This window comes from Protomyctophum bolini, assembly GCF_963924005.1.
Source record: "Protomyctophum bolini genome assembly, chromosome: 3".
NCBI classification, from domain to species: Eukaryota; Metazoa; Chordata; class Actinopteri; order Myctophiformes; family Myctophidae; genus Protomyctophum; species Protomyctophum bolini.
Window position 1 is genome coordinate 1,501,096 of NC_137864.1, and position 16,115 is coordinate 1,517,210.

At 42.5% G+C, this 16,115-nt stretch overlaps 1 protein-coding gene across 1 annotated transcript; it reads left to right on the plus strand.

Moving 5' to 3' along the window:
* Positions 1 to 16: 16 nt before the first annotated feature.
* On the plus strand, positions 17 to 11,344 carry rbm34 (RNA binding motif protein 34). Its single transcript, XM_080759293.1, has 11 exons — positions 17 to 273; positions 1,986 to 2,154; positions 2,756 to 2,865; positions 4,663 to 4,876; positions 5,457 to 5,516; positions 6,478 to 6,521; positions 6,738 to 6,821; positions 7,915 to 7,978; positions 8,078 to 8,120; positions 8,269 to 8,387; positions 8,940 to 11,344. Exons 1-11 carry the CDS (start codon positions 248 to 250, stop codon positions 9,303 to 9,305), a joined length of 1,299 nt encoding a protein of 432 aa, XP_080615419.1. The 5' UTR covers positions 17 to 247; the 3' UTR covers positions 9,306 to 11,344.
* Positions 11,345 to 16,115: the final 4,771 nt, after the last annotated feature.

The following is a 16,115-nucleotide window of genomic DNA, read 5'->3' on the forward strand; positions in this document are numbered from 1 at the left end:
ATTGCGGCGACGGACCGTTACTTCCATGCCCAAACAAAACGTGTGAAGCTCCGATTCACTAACTTCTTTAATTAATTAGATCTGTAGAACATACGGATGGGCTGGTCGAAGTAGATTCAGTTCATTCGATTCATAGAACATACGATGGTCTGGTCGAAGTAGATTCCGTTCGTTTAAATCTGTAGAACACACGGATGGTCTGGTAGATCAGTAGATTCTGTGTAAGTGTAATCTACAGGAAGGAACCATGGCAAAGAAAAGTCGCCCGAAGAGGTTCGTCATTTGATTCTGTGACATATCACGTACATCGTGTGTGTGTGTGTGTGTGTGTGTGTGTGTGTGTGTGTGTACGCGCGTGCGGCCGTGCGTGGGTGTGAGAGAAAGTAAAAGGAGGAAATACTACTACTTCAGAGTGATTGTTGTTAAGAAGAGAAACATGTGGCTTGGAATTGGATGCTGAGCATTGACACAAACCTAACAGATTTCAAATGCACAAGTGGTTGGAAAGTTTGTGGGTTGAAAAGTTAGGACTAAAAGTTAGGATGGTCATATTGACGGCCTCTGACAGTGTGTGTTTATATAGTGAACTCTGTATCTGTCGTCAGACTAGCCATTGGATGGTGTGATATTATCACATAATATACATTTCATGTATTCCAATCCAGATCACCCTCACTGGCCTCACACCTTCCTCTTGACAATACAACCTATTCTCTGTGAGGTTCAGGTCAGGCCAGTTGGCTGGTCAGTTAAGCACAGTAATACCATGGTCAGTACACCCATTACTAGTAGTTTTGGCTATGTGGGCAGGTGCCAAGTGCCACCTGAAAAGCAAGATCGGCATCAAAATAAAGCTTGTCAATGTACGGAGACACACAGTGCTGTAAAATATCTCTGGACTTGACAAAACACAGTGATGATTTTGGCCATATTATCTGCATGGTGTTGATCCACTGACAGTGAAAACGTAACAATGGTTTCAACACCTGGCTGTTATCAAAGCAAACCTGGGCTTCCATAACACAAACGTAGTCCAGACCAAGTATTAACTGCATACATTAATATACTTTTCAGATGGTCGACATTTCTCATTTAAAAAAACATTTTTTCAGTGGTCTCGTAAAATATTCTAATTTGTTGAGATATAATTTTCTGATTTCCATGAGCTATACGCCATAATCATCAAGATTAACCCATTCTGGACGGGAACCCCTCTTGGTGTTTTAACTAAGCATTATGTTATACCTTAGCTAAATAGCAGATCTACAAGCTCATAGCGCGCCACCGAGTGGCGCGCTACGAGCTTGTAGGTCTGCTATTTTTGAAAAATCGTGAAAATGCGGCACAAATCTTTGAATATATAATTTACTTCACTTTAAGCACACTTAATTGAGAATATATGAAAGTTTCACTTGAATTGAATTATATCAGGGAAGCAAATTAACCTTTGCACAATATACTCTAATTCATTGAGATGGAGCTGTGTGTAGTGAACACGAACAGCTGTTTTCAGACTGTCTCTCCTCTGTGTGTTTCTCCAGTGAACCCACCGAACAGCTGTTTTCAGACTGTCTCTCTCCTCCTGTGTAGTTTCTCCAGTGAACCCACTGAACAGCTGTCTTCAGACTGTCTCTCCTCTGTGTGTTTCTCTAGTGAACCCACCGAACAGCTGTTTTCAGACTGTCTCTCCTCCTGTGTGTTTCTCCAGTGAACCCACCGAACCGCTGTCTTCAGACTGTCTCTCTCCTCCTGTGTGTTTCTCCAGTGAACCCACCGAACAGCTGTTTTCAGACTGTCTCTCCTCTGTGTGTTTCTCCAGTGAACCCACCGAACAGCTGTTTTCAGACTGTCTCTCCTCTGTGTGTTTCTCCAGTGAACCCACCGAACAGCTGTTTTCAGACTGTCTCTCCTCTGTGTGTTTCTCCAGTGAACCCACCGAACAGCTGTTTTCAGACTGTCTCTCTCCTCCTGTGTTGTTTCTCCAGTGAACCCGCCGAACAGCTGTCTTCAGACTATGCGGTGGGTCAGGTGTCGGGCAGCCTGCTGTTCCCAGACGAGCCTACGGCGTCTGGCTCGCTCTCCTCGCTGTTCCGCGCTGCGCCACCGCGGCCACCCGCTGCCTCCGCCATCCCGCTGTTCATCCCGCCTCCAAAGGTAAAAAACGCCTCGAAGAACAAGCATTCTCATTCCCATGCACGTTATTGCATATTTGATTCCTGTAGCTGCAGTGCAAGTGTTTGTTTTTGACAGCACATTTAGATTTGAGTTTTGAGTCTATGGGCTGTATTTTGCGTGTCTTAAGTACCAGGTCTTATTCCCTAACTTGAGTAAACTAAAGACCTGGAGGCGTGATCAATGCCATTTGGCTATTCTGAGTGTCCAAAGAGCATTGACCACGCCTCCAGGTAATTTCACCCTAAATGGTCCAAAAAAATGAGAACGCAACGGGACTTTGACGTGTTATATGGAGATGGTCGCCGTCTAAAAGAGGCCTAAGTATGCACTCCACGTTGAGTACTCAGAAAAGCACTATAAAGTGTATGTATTTTTTATTATTATTAGCTGAGAGGGCACTATCATCAGTGTTATATATCGGCCATTATTTGGCTTTTTTGATCGGTATCGGGCCTCGGCAATTATGCAAGCGTTAACCGAGTTAATAATCAGAACTGTGTCCCAATTTTGAACGTTTATTTTCACAACGCGTTGGTTTCATATGGGGGATTTCATATAGTTTTTTGTTTGGTCTTGACAGCTTGTTCCTAAGCCGCGTGTGCAGAAGGAGAGTTCAGCTGCTACACGGCCAGACGCGCTCAACCAGAGAAAGAAGCCAAAATCAGTGGCTGATCAACACCTGGAAAGCAGGTGAGACACGGTTATGGCCCCGGCTCCCACAGGCGAGGGTTTCATGCAAAAAATGTTTACCGCTGTGTTTATTTAACAGTTTGACGGCCGCTAATTGTTTAATCAAACGATCGCCTCTGCTTAATACGCTAAACCCGCCTTAATGTTTCATGTGTTTAATTCGCCGTATTTTAATAATTAAAAAGAAACAGCGGCTTTGTCGCGGACCTGGTGACGAGGCCGTCACGTTATGATGACGAAACCGGAAATCAACCCATGCGCTGGGCTGCTAGGGCTTCTGGGAAATTGAGGCCAATACAAGTGGACGGGGAGGTTTGTCGTAGAGTTCTCATCGGGCCCGAAATTTGAAGCCCGGCACGGCCCGGCCCTAACTGGGTCAGCCCGAAGCCCGGCCCGGCCCTAAAAAATACCATAATGTTAGGTCCGAAGCCCTATAAAGCCCGACAAAGAAAAAAAAGAACGCCACTTTCATTGCATGGCCAGCGCAGCAGCATGCGCATGCTGCTGCGCTGGCCATGCAATAAAGTGGTGTTCTTTTTTTTCTTTCAGTGTGTGTCTGTGTGAGAGTGAGAACGGAGTTCAATGGACTTATCGCCGAAATAAAGGATTTATGTAGCTCATTTATGTACCATTTCCATATCATTCTAATGGATTCCATTTCCAGTGGTGGTGACGACTGGTGAGTACTGTAGCTCCCCGTTTCCTCTGAAGTGAAGCTATGTCCAAGACCCCAAGTATCGTCCCCGTTCGGTGTCCAAAAGAACAAACATAGCCTACAAAGTTTACAAACCATCCATGCACCCGCTCATGGTGTGTCTCGACAGCTTAGAGATCTGTTATTTTAAATCGGGCACATATAACGAGGAGCGCCGCTGCCGCACTGAGGGACGGCGGTTATAATACTAATCATTTTGTAAATCAAATAGCCATTAGCCTGTAGCCTGCAGTGGACTGTAACATTGCGTGGTCAGATCATACACTACAGAATATGGATCGTTGGTGACTATATGACGTTGATTAGGCCTAATGATTAGGTTATTCATCGCAGCCAGATGGGTTTAACGAGATGGCTCAGTGCAACTGTTTTTGTTATGTTGCAGTCTATCGTGTGATAATCTGATTGATTTATAAAACATTTAGCATTATGAACTGAAGCTCATTTGGTGCGCCGCAAACCAGAGGCCAGCCAGCGGTATAAACATTAAACAACCACCCCACCGTTCACTTCTCTCTGCCTGCGCAGTCAGTAATCCATTCCAAGCCCCCCACCTCCACTCCTCCGTCTTCCTCCTGTCACAAGTGAATCGCCATAGCGCAGCCCTCTTCATAATAAATACATATTTATATAGCCTACACATTACACAAATAACAGAATTGCTATTTTTTATTATAATAACATTTTTGAAAAAATAAAATCACGAAAAATCACAGAGCCCGAGGCCCGGCCCGGCCCGGCTAATTAGCATATTTTTTGGGCCCGGCCCGGCCCTAAAATGCCGGGCCGGGTCGGGTTCGGGCAGAAAATGAGAACTCTTTTGTCGGGGGGGTGTTTGCCTCTTAGAGGCGGATCTTGTGCCTCACCATCATGGCCGCTGGTGCCGATTATCATAACAAACGGACGGGTCATTTTTCACGGATCAAAAGCCCAAATAGGTAATAAAACAATCTCGGCAGCGTAGAATATTTTGATTAAAATGCGGGGTTACGTGTTTTATGGAGTCAAACTGTTTTAATAAAATAATGAATTGGTTGCATGACAAAAAAATGGTCTTCACATCAACCGTCCTCTTGCCTCAGGGAGAACTCCTTGCAGATTGCAGATGAAGAAGAAAGAGGCAAAGCAGGCAAGAAGGCCAAAAGGAAAGCGCCCGCGCCGGACGACGACGACGTTGGTGGAGGGCAGGACGAGTGGCAGAAGAGGAAGGTGAAGAGGCAGAGGATGGCCGAGGAGAGGATCAAACAGAAAAGGACCGTGTTTGTGGGCAACCTGCCAACCAGCTGCACAAAGAAGGTACAATTTAGGCATTTTAGCAGACGCTCTTGATCCAGAGCGACTTACATTAAGCAAAAAAACAAAAGCATGGCAAGTGCTACAGGCCATGGTGGAGTCTGAAGAGGTGGGTTTTCAGACTACGGCGGAAGATTGGGAGTGAGGCTGCCGTTCTGACTGTGATGGGTACCACACGCGCACACACATTTGTATGACCAGAGTAATACTTGAGGACGACGACATTTTAGGATGGCTTTGAAACTACTAGTGGATCTACAGGCTCACGTCGCTGCGACTTGTTCTGAGCTCGTAGATCATTTTGCCAGTGCATAACCCTGGCTGGTGGACCTAGTCAATTTCCGAGGACAAATTTCCTGTACGTCCAAAAGTACAGACTGTGCACCCAAATGCCTAATGGGGATTACTTTACCATGCGAGCAATAACCCCACATAAGTGTATAGTTAACATTTATAATGAATGCTAATTGCACATTTAAAGGCGTTTTCAAGGTAAAAAAAAACCATGTCTGGCATTTGTTTTATACATTAAACATTTATTCATCAGGGAGAATCAATAGACTTCTACTTTTTCTTCTCTTAGACACTCCAGGCTCTGTTCAGGGACAAAGGAGCCATCGAGTCGATCCGGTTCCGCTCAGTGGTAAGAACCAACAACCCAAGTTTTATTATTCACATACCCCCAGTGGTCCTTGAGGGGCTTCTAGCCTAGGCTAAAAGATTCATTGATTAGGAACAAAATATACCATTATGGGTCTGTAATTCTGAGAGTGTACACTAGTCACTACACATGGAACCAAATAATGGGTTACATATATGGGTCCATTTGGTGCCATTTTTACCCTCGGGGAGAGTTGCGACAACAAGGATTAAGCTTTCACCTGGAATATTTTCTTATTAAGTAGAAAATAAATCAACTTTACATTTAAACCATCTTTTAGTTTTAGTTTTCACAGTAAACCTGGATATATTTTGATTATTTTCCTCTGCTCTGCTATTTTCAAGGTGGTACTAATTCAACAAAAACTCTGTAATGAAATTTAATGAGTTGCTTTGGCTCTCACATTGTCAGTGAGCTTGCCATTAATTCCAGGTGTGTTGACACAGTTGCCCTGCTCTTTCTGGACGCTGGAAGTGGAAACGCCAGTGCGTGGTCTAATACATATTATACAACAGGTCGTTTCGAGGAAGCAATCTGATTGGTTGAAAAAGCCTTCTAGCCGTGGTTCAAACGAGCACCACTCCACACCTAATCACCTCAACAAAATAATTAATCTGCTCTGTTTTCCCAGAGCGGTAGCAAACTCGGTGGCTAGGCTAGCTAGTTTCTTGGGACATTTGTGGTCGTACTGACTGCATCTGTCATTAAAAAAAATATGTTTTTTCAGCGATTTTCTTAGTTTTAAGAGTAACTGTATAATTTGTAAACTTCTGCGTTGCTTTAGGAACTCGCCCTGCAGGCTCGTTCCTGCAGCATCGCAGGCGCGCATTAATGAAGTTAAAACCACCCCCCCTCGTGTAATATTGCTTAATCAAACCGGGGGTCCTTGAAATTGCAAAGGTTGAAAATCACTAATGTATTGTGTCCCATGCCTGTACTGTAGGTTCGAGAGGACCCCAGCATGCCACGCAAACTAGCTGCCATCCAGTAAGTTTCTCTCTCTCTAGTCAAACTAGCTGCCTTCAGAGTGAGTAAATGGTGTAAATATGAAGATAAGGTGAGGTGCTCCTTTAAGCACTTCAAATACAAATTATTGTACAATGATGTTCATTTACATGTAAAGCAGTGAGACTCTGAATACATTCAGCTGTGACCTTTCGTACCATCAAAACCTTCCTTTTGTTTTTGTTTTTATTCCTACAGACGCAGTGTCCATCCCAAAAAACAAAACATCAATGCCTATGTGGTGTTTAAAGATGAAGAATCCGTTGACAAGGCCTTAGAGAAGTAAGCAACTTCAGTGATGAGTGTGAAGAGTTCAAGCAATATTCTGCCACATTTTCACATGTCATATGAAAACATTATTGTTGCTGGGGAGCAGTGGGGAGTCGGGGACATAGATATATATATATATATATATATATATATATATATATAAAGGCTAGTTGGCTCAAGGCGGAGTCTCTGACGTAGTTCACCCGGCGGCCATCTTACTTCGGGGCTACAGTACAGTATGTTCAATGGCAGCTCAAACAAACATCCATAACTTGCTCAAATCCTGAGGGATTTACAAACGGGTTGGTCAACGTGGCTATGATTCAGGATTATCGGCTTAATTTTTTTTATTTTATATGAACGTCGTATAAAAGCATATTAGTATGCGGACGTCTCTGACGTTTATAACAAACCAAACCAAAATCGAGCAAGTTGTGGTTATTTAAAAGTACATGGACCCCATAGACACAATGTTATGTGGCCCCGAGGTAAGATGGCCGCCACGTAGCAACGCCGCTCTATATTTATATTTCTATGGTCGGGGACCCCCTGGAAACCTGTCATGGACCGGGACCCCCCCTTTGACAACCTTATTTCGTATGTCTTATTTCTGTGTGGCTCATAGGGCCAGAGCTGTTTAGAAGAGGGTCTGGGTGACGGTTTTGGACATGAAAAGAACAGCAACAACAATATTTAAAAGCCGATGTGTTCTTCATTTCATTTCATATTTATTTATTTCATTTCAGTTATGGTTTTTACATACTTATATTCATTTTACATATATATTTTTTTACATATTCCAAATCTGAAAAGAAAAGGAGCAGGAAGAAGATAAATCTTATTTATACCTGCCCCTATCAAAATAAAAAAATAAAACAACTAACCCTAACCCAAACCTCACCCTTACCCTAAAAAAGAGAACAACAAGACGAAATAACATAGAGCTCAACAAGAGAACAAAACAAAACAACGCTGAGGGAACAAAATAACACTTATCTAACCTTCTAGTTCATATTTTATCATTTTTTCCTTTTTAAACACTTTCTTAAACTGAAACACTGTTGTACAACTCTTCTTCATTGTTCTTAATGGTCTGTTCTTACAGAAACGGAATGGAGATTGAGAAAAACATGCATATCCGAGTGGACAGCGTCACTAAAAACACATCTGTAAGTCTAAAGGCACACAACCTTGCAAGTCGCTGCAACTACATGTTGAACTTTATAAATTCAATTTGATAAAGAACTGACTATATTGACATTTTGCAGCATGACCACAAACGATCCATATTTGTTGGAAATCTGCCATTTGGTAAGTCATGATTTAACTCGAGGATATTTTCACTATTGTTGGCAAAATGGGAATTGATTATAAAAATAATATTACATCAAATCAAAGCTTAGTGTGTGTGTGTGTGTGTGTGTGTGTGTGTTTGTGTGTGTACTGTACATGTTTGCAGACATAAATGAGCTGTCCATGCGGCAGCATTTTGAAGAGTGTGGCAGCATGGAGAATGTGCGTCTGATCAGAGACAGAGACTCAGGCATGGGGAAGGGCTTTGGTTACGTCCTGTTTGAGGTAAGAATAAGCACCAGCGCGACACGCATCGCAATGCGGCGCATTGTGAGCTTGTAGATCTGCTATTTTCAAATGACTTGTATACATTTAAAAACTTGAAATGGGACATTCTGCATAAATAGTACGTTCTACTTTTGGTGCTTTAACCCATTTTGCGGCGGGAACCCCTTTTGGTGTTAGCATTACGTTATGCTTTAGCTATTGAAAAATGGCAGATCTACAAGCTCATAGCGCGCCACCGAGTGGCGCGCTATGAGCTTGTAGGTCTGCTTTTTTTTTTTTAATTGAACGACTGACATAGAAACATAGCCTTTTCAGAAAACTGTCAGGATATAGAAGACATTTTTTTTATCTGATCTCAGGTCAGAATGGGTTAAGTACATTTTTTGATGCCAACTCTTTTGTACTTTTACTCAAGTTTTTTTTTTTTTTTAATTCCAGACCTTTACTCGTAACGGAGTATTTCTATATTGCAGTGTTGATACTGACACTACGTTTACTCAAGTACAAAAATGTGAGTACTTTTCCCCACCCAGTACTTTTGTTTTGCAGAGTGCAGACGCGGTGATGCTGGCTCTCAAACTGGAGGGCAGCGAGCTGGAGGGACGGGCCATACGGGTGAAGAGGTCCGTGAAGAAGGTGAAGGAGAAGAAGAAGAACAACAGGGCACCCAGAGGCCCCAACAAGGGCCACGCCGAGGGGAGGAAGGGGCCACCGGGTAAGGCGGCCGGGGGGGGAAGGGCCGCCTTACCCCGGCCTCACAAGAAGAACCAGACCGGGGCGGAGAGATTAAGCAGAGGTCCGGCGAAGCCTTCCTCGTTCCGAGGAGAGATGGCCAAGCCCGGTGAAAAGAAACAGAAGCCCGGTAAAAAACCCCAGCCGAACAAAGGTCTGAAGAAGAAGAAGAAGAAGCCGTAGAGAGCAGGGAAGAAGGTCCATAAATGTGTGAACTCACTGCTCCAATCTTCTGCTGGATTCTCGAAACTGCTTGATTTCAAAGATGAGCCAAATCGATGCCACATCTACAAGCTCGTAGCTGCAATTGTTTTATTTGTTTAACCCATTTAGACCTGAGGACGATTCTACAAAATGTCTTCTGAATCCTGACAGTTTTCTCGAAAAACCGCATGATTCTATGTCAGTCGTTCTCAAACATTTTCATGTCAAGGACCCCCCCCCCATCTAAAAATATGTTGTTCCAGGAACTCCCCCAGAAGCTAAGATTTGAGTTAAAAAAAAATTGCTCTGAAAGAATATATATTCAAAGATTTGTGCCACATTTTTCACGATTTTTCAAAAATAGCAGACCTACAAGCTCATGGTGGCGCGCTATGAGCTTGTAGATCTGCTATTTTTCAATGGCTAAATTCTAACACCAAAATGTTCAACAACTGTTGAACATTTTCACCAAGAACAGGGATGGAAAAGTCGTAAGTGGTTAAAACTTGGCTGCACAACTGCCGATCTTGACCAAAAAGTCGTCCAGTATATTGGCCTAATTTCAAGGACCCCCAGTTTTCTATGCATTAGGCCCACGGACCCCCATAACTCAAGAGTACACAAAATGTACACACAGGTCCACATAGCCAGCAATCTACAGTTACCGGTAGTTTAAGGTGCTCTAAGTGATGTTCTTTGGTTAAAATATGAAGGCTCTAAATCCTGATGGTAATCAATGCTATTATAATAATCAATGCTATATATTGCTCACTAGCAATATATAGCTAGCAGGAATCTCCCTGTCTCTCCTGCTCTTTGGTAGACATACCAATTTCATCCATTCGGAAAAGGAGATTTATCAGCTTCATGTTCCAGTTCAATTTATTGTTTAATCACTTCCGATTTCACTTCTTTATCCTGTATTCTGTATGAGATCAATTGGATAGAATTGGTATCCCGACTTGAAAATGTATTTTCTGCTTTAATAACCCATTTTGAGCGAGAACCCCTTTTGGTGTTTTAACTAAGCAATGGCATTATGTTATACTTTAGCTTTTGAAAAATAGCAGATGTACAAGCTCATAGTGTGCCACCGAGTGGCGCACTACGAGCTTGTAGGTCTGCTATTTTTGAAAAATAATGAAAATGCACCACAAATCTTTGAATATATATTCTTTCAGAAGACCTGGAGAGACATGGAGTCTCCTGTTACTGAACAAACACTCTATGGCAGTGATAAAACCATTGGAATTTAAAGCACCATTCACACCGAGCACGATAACAATGGTATGGTTTCCCCACAACAAACAAAGTTTCACTTGTTACCAAAACTCCCCAAATTATCCCTCTTGACTTGGCCCTGTGTATTCAAATGTATGTAAATGTCCTGCATAGAAAAGTGTAAACTAAAGGTATACTTTAGTAAACGTACAAAATAATGTGTTGACCTCAACATTTTGTAGGGATGTACCAAAAGAAGGCCAGCAGACACCTTGAATAACGTTTAGGTGAATGCTACACTTCTTTTGTTTGTTCTTTAACTAAGCAAAATAAGTCTTCAAATGAAACTGTGTGTGTATTCTTGTACTAAAACGTATGTACATTAAAGTTAGAATAGTTCTCAGATTACCGTAATTGTTCACTTGCAAAGCTAACACTATTGACTTCACCTTCCACAGTTTTTTCATAAACAATTTTTGCCAAAAGAGCATTTCTGTTTTTGAGGGCCTCCTATATACAGCTTTTTGTCCTTAATTCGTGTCACAATACATCAGACAGATTTGGCACGTTCCCATATGAAGTTGCATTATTCTACATCATGCAATGAAAGGAGAATTTACGTCATATGTAGAGGAGCAAATTGGCTATTTTGTCCTAACACAAACATTAAATACCATTGACAATGAATGGAAAATGTACGTCTTATGCATGGACATGCAAATCGGCTTTTCTAAACACAGTGCAACTGTTTTAATTCAGCTCGGGGATTATATACTCTGTCTACTGTATATATCACAAATTCAGTCATATTACATGATCATGGTGAAAAGATATATAACATAAGTTGACACATTCATGAAGTATAATCATTTTTTATTGGATGTATGACGACGAGCGCCCCTATATTGTAATATTAACCGGAAAACATGGAAATGTTTTAAATTGACAGATTTTTTGATTATTTTAAATACTATACCTGAAAATCTATTGTACTGTCCAATATTACTAAATGAACGAAATACTGTGTATATGAAAACCTATATAGTGTTGGTTTTCTTACAGATTTTGGCACATTCCCATATGAAGTTGCATTACGGTAGTCTACATCATTCATTGCATGGGGAATTAGCCATTCATATAAAGGACACTTAGATCTGATCCATATCCTTCTACTGCTTCTACGATTCTGCCCCGCGCAGTACAAGGATATGGGACTTCCAATGTTAAATCTCAAATCGAAATCAGACCAGCCTCTCCTCTTTGGCGTAAATAAAAAGAACGTTTTTGCTACTCACCAAAACAAAGGCGGGTTGTGTCAATAGAAAGACTACTTTCCTTAGTGGAAGCACTCTGAGCCCCCCACCACACGTATAAACGGTACTTTTTGGCCAAAAAGCGATATTTTTTCACCGGAGGAAAAATATCCTCTATGAGGCAGTTCTCTGGGCAATATCAGTAGAGGGCGCAGCAGAGTAACTAATTTTTTTTTTTTTCCGGTGGAAACAAAATCCCTTTTTGGCCAAAAAGTACAGTTTATACGTGTGGTGGGGGGCTCAGAGTGCTTCCACTAAGGAAAGTAGTCTTTCTATTGACACAACCCGCCTTTGTTTTGGTGAGTAGCAAAAACGTTCTTTTTATTTACACTAAAGAGTAGAGGCTGGTCTGCATTCATGCGAGCGGCGGACGTTGATAGTAACATAGCTCTAATGCACGCATTAGAGCTATGGACCAGAGCTAAAAGGACACTTACACTTTTGATAAACTTCATATGATATATAAGCAATTAAATCAGAACTCTGATTTAGCAAGGAAGACCAATTAGTGGTATTGTATTTGAAATGTTTCAACCTTGTGATGTTTAAATTTGTTTAATTGGTGTCATTGTAATGTTTCAACCGCGTGTCGTTTAAATGGCCTCTCAAGGCCTGGGCTAATGAAAAACAACACTGTTTGTGTAGTCTGTCTGCTAATTAAGGGACTGTCATTCCATTGCTGTCGGTCACTCGGGTGAAAACCTTGTATGTCAAAAACTGTGCGACACTCTTGAATGATGAAGTAGGGCATTCATTTACGGGGGTTGAAATATTGAGATATATGGTTTCTGCCTCACACATCTGGTGAGCTGAAGATGCCTCAGGCTTCACTCTTGTTTTCCTTCACACCTCAGCAGTATAAGGGGTCCCCAAACTACGGCCCGCCTCCACATTTATTTGGCCCGGCCCCCTGAACAATATATGTATAGCCTACGAGAAACGCATGTTTTTTTTTTCAGTCCGGCCGCGGGAATCCTAAAAGTGGACTGTTAACTCAGCTCATACTTTGTACGCCAAGCTCAGCTGAACCAGTCATCCGTTCAGGCCAGCTTTCGGGTTGCTCAACTGATAGCAAGCAGCGGTAAACCTTTCCTTATGGAGAGTTTGTTAAGAAATGTTTGAATGCTGTCGTGGAGGAGGTGTGTCCCGAGAAGACACTAGACAGATGTCTTTAATGCCGTGAGTCTGTCGGCGAGTACAATCACCAGGCGCATTGAACCAATCGGGGGCAATGTATGTATGCCCAGCTGCAGCAGAAGACGAAGGATTTTGATTATTTTTCATTAGCACTGGACGAGAGCACGGACGTGCAGGACACAGCACAGCTGCTCATTTTTATTCGTGGAGTTAGCGCAAACTTTGAGACATGTGCGAGGAGCTGGCAGCCCTCCAAAGTCTAAAGGGACTACGACGGGGGAGGATATTTTCGGCAAAGTATGCCAAACAATGGAAGAGTTGGACCTGGACTGGTCAAAGCTGGCCGGCATCACGACTGACGGGGCTCCTAAGCCTATGGTGGGCGCGTCTCGGGGTCTAATAGGTCTATGAATAGGACGCATGAAAGGGGAAATGGAAGAGTGGTCTCACCGCCCCCGCCCACTGTCCACTGCCTAATTCACCAGCAAGCACTGTGCTGCAAAGTGTTGAAGTGGGAATCTGTCATGAAAGTTGTGGTGTCATGCATAAACTTCATCAGAGCAAAGGGACTTAAACACAGGCAGTTCCAACAATTCCTGTCTGAACTGGAGTCTGCGCACAGCGATGTGCTGTACTACACAGAGATCCGATGGTTGAGCCGGGGCAGAGTTTTTGAAGCGTTTTTACGAGCTGTTACCCGAAATTAACACATTTCTTCTTTCAAAAGACAAAGCGGACGTCCCAGAGCTGATTGACCCAGAATGGAAATGGCACCTCGCATTTTTAACATACTGTACGTGACAGAAATGCTGAACAGCCTTAACTTGCAGCTACAAGGCAAGGGGAAACTCATTTGCGACATGTATTCTCATATAAAAGCATTTGAGGTGAAACTAGCGCTGCTTTTGGAACAAGTGAAAAAGCACAACTTCATCAATCTCCCTGCTACCCAAAACCTCTCTGCAGAGAACCCAGCGGTCCCGTTCCCAGATGAAAAGTGTGTGGAAGCGCTGGAAATGCTGAAGGCGGAGTTCAGTGTGCGATTCCGCGAACTACATGTTTATGCAAAAGAAATACGTCTTTTCCAGAACCCCTTTGTTGCCGACATCGACGAAGCAGCCTTCTTATCAGTTTGAGTTGGCCGAGTTACAGAACTGTGACGTGCTGAAAGACGCAGTCTCATTGACTTCTATGCCGCCCTCCCAAATGACACATACCCCAACATAAAAAAACGCAATGAAGATGTCAACACTTTTTGGCAGCACGTATATCTGCGAGCAAACATTTTCACACATGAAACTCCTGAAAACTCCGATGAGATGAAGATTGACAGATGAACATATGCATCAGTTTCTGAGACTGGCTGTAACTAAAATGGAACCTGACATTCAACTTCTCACCAGCCAGATGCAGGCCCACAGTTCACACTGATGAACATGCATAGGTAAAAGCTCACTTTTCTGACTTGAATGAGTCATTCTGAGTATAAACAAATATAATCATAATAAAATATACTGGGATAAAATCCATCTCCACAACCATACTGGTAGTGAAATGTATTGTGCTGTGTTGGTGCTGTATCACTTAGTTCTGTTTCTCAGCCTGCTTGCTTTGTGGCTTTCACAGGGAAGTTGATGAGAGAGAGCTGCAAACAGCGGTGTCTACAAGCCTACTGGAACCTACAAAAGGATTTATTTTAAGCAACACAACAACTTTGAGAGACTGCATATGAGTCTTTAAGTAAGAGATTCTGCTCTGACAACTAAGCTGAACTTTACCTGTTAAGATTGTGCACGGCACAACAGAAAGTTAATATTCAATGGACTTTTTGGCAAATAGTGTTATTATATATTTCCTGACTTTATTTTTTCCGTGAAGAATTAACCCAGAGAGGGTTATTTGGTTATTTATTTCACAAATAGTGTTGTTTATTTCCTGACTTTTTTCTGTGAAGAAGTACGTGCAGTTATGCAGCCTGCTGCATGTACAGTACAAGCACAATGTGTGGCTTTCTGGAAAACAATAAATGTTTACGTTTAGGTTCCCCTGCGATCGTCACACTTTTTCTGTTACAAACTGACCCCGGCCCCCATCAGAGAAGGGAAAAGTTATGTGGCCCTCAGGAAAAAGTTTGTGGACCCCTGCGTCGCAGTCCCGCCCCCTGCCAGGGCCCAGGAAACGATTCTCCGTTCATTTTACTCATAGACATTTCAAAAAGTATTTATTTAAAGACGTTTACATGACAGCAAACACCATTTTTTGGGCCGAGCAAATAATTAGAAAGAAGAAAAAAGAAAACGGCAGGTTACAACACATTTTTTGTTGTTTTTCTTCTTTGTAATTATTTGTTTGGTCCAAAATATAGTGTTTGCTGTCATGAGTTGTCACGACTCGAGTTGGCTTTGTCCGCGGCGTATAGTCTTTAAATAAATACCTTTTGAAATGTCTATGGGAAAAATGCATTGGGAGTCATTTCCTGGGCCTGGCGTGGTCATGAAAGGGGGTGGGACTGCGACGCTCTATTGGAAAGTAACTAAGGTCACATTCTCACCTAATACTTCGGTAGACTCAATGTGTATGGGCGGAGAATTTGGATATTTAAATATTTGCATATTTAATTTGACCTTTATCAATGTGTTCCATTCATAAACTAGCCTACACAGTGAAATCTATGGTGATAAAATTATACTCATAACGTGCATGTGTCGTGTCGTCTGGGACTGGACCCCCCCCTCTCTCTCGCTCTCTCACTAAACGCACGCAGCCACACACTGTTCTTTTGGGCATGGAGGCACAGCTGCTGAACCCACTGATATAACAGACAGCAGCGCAAAATGTTTACACGTTTATTGAGATGAAAGTTCCTACTCCCCAGTCCCCACACAGTGACAGCATTCCATGTTTATGGCACGCACAGACAGACAGAATATTCTGTAGGCTTAATACTATTACACTGCACTGCAGTGTTTGTGTTTTCTTAAGCAATTGATTAATGTACTCGTCCTCATTTCGATCAGGGCTTCAGTCTCCTCATTCGACCACGTCTATCCACGGTAACAGGACATCTTTGCGCTGCGTAAAATATGCCTTCTCCGTCTCCAACTGTGTTCAGCTCCTC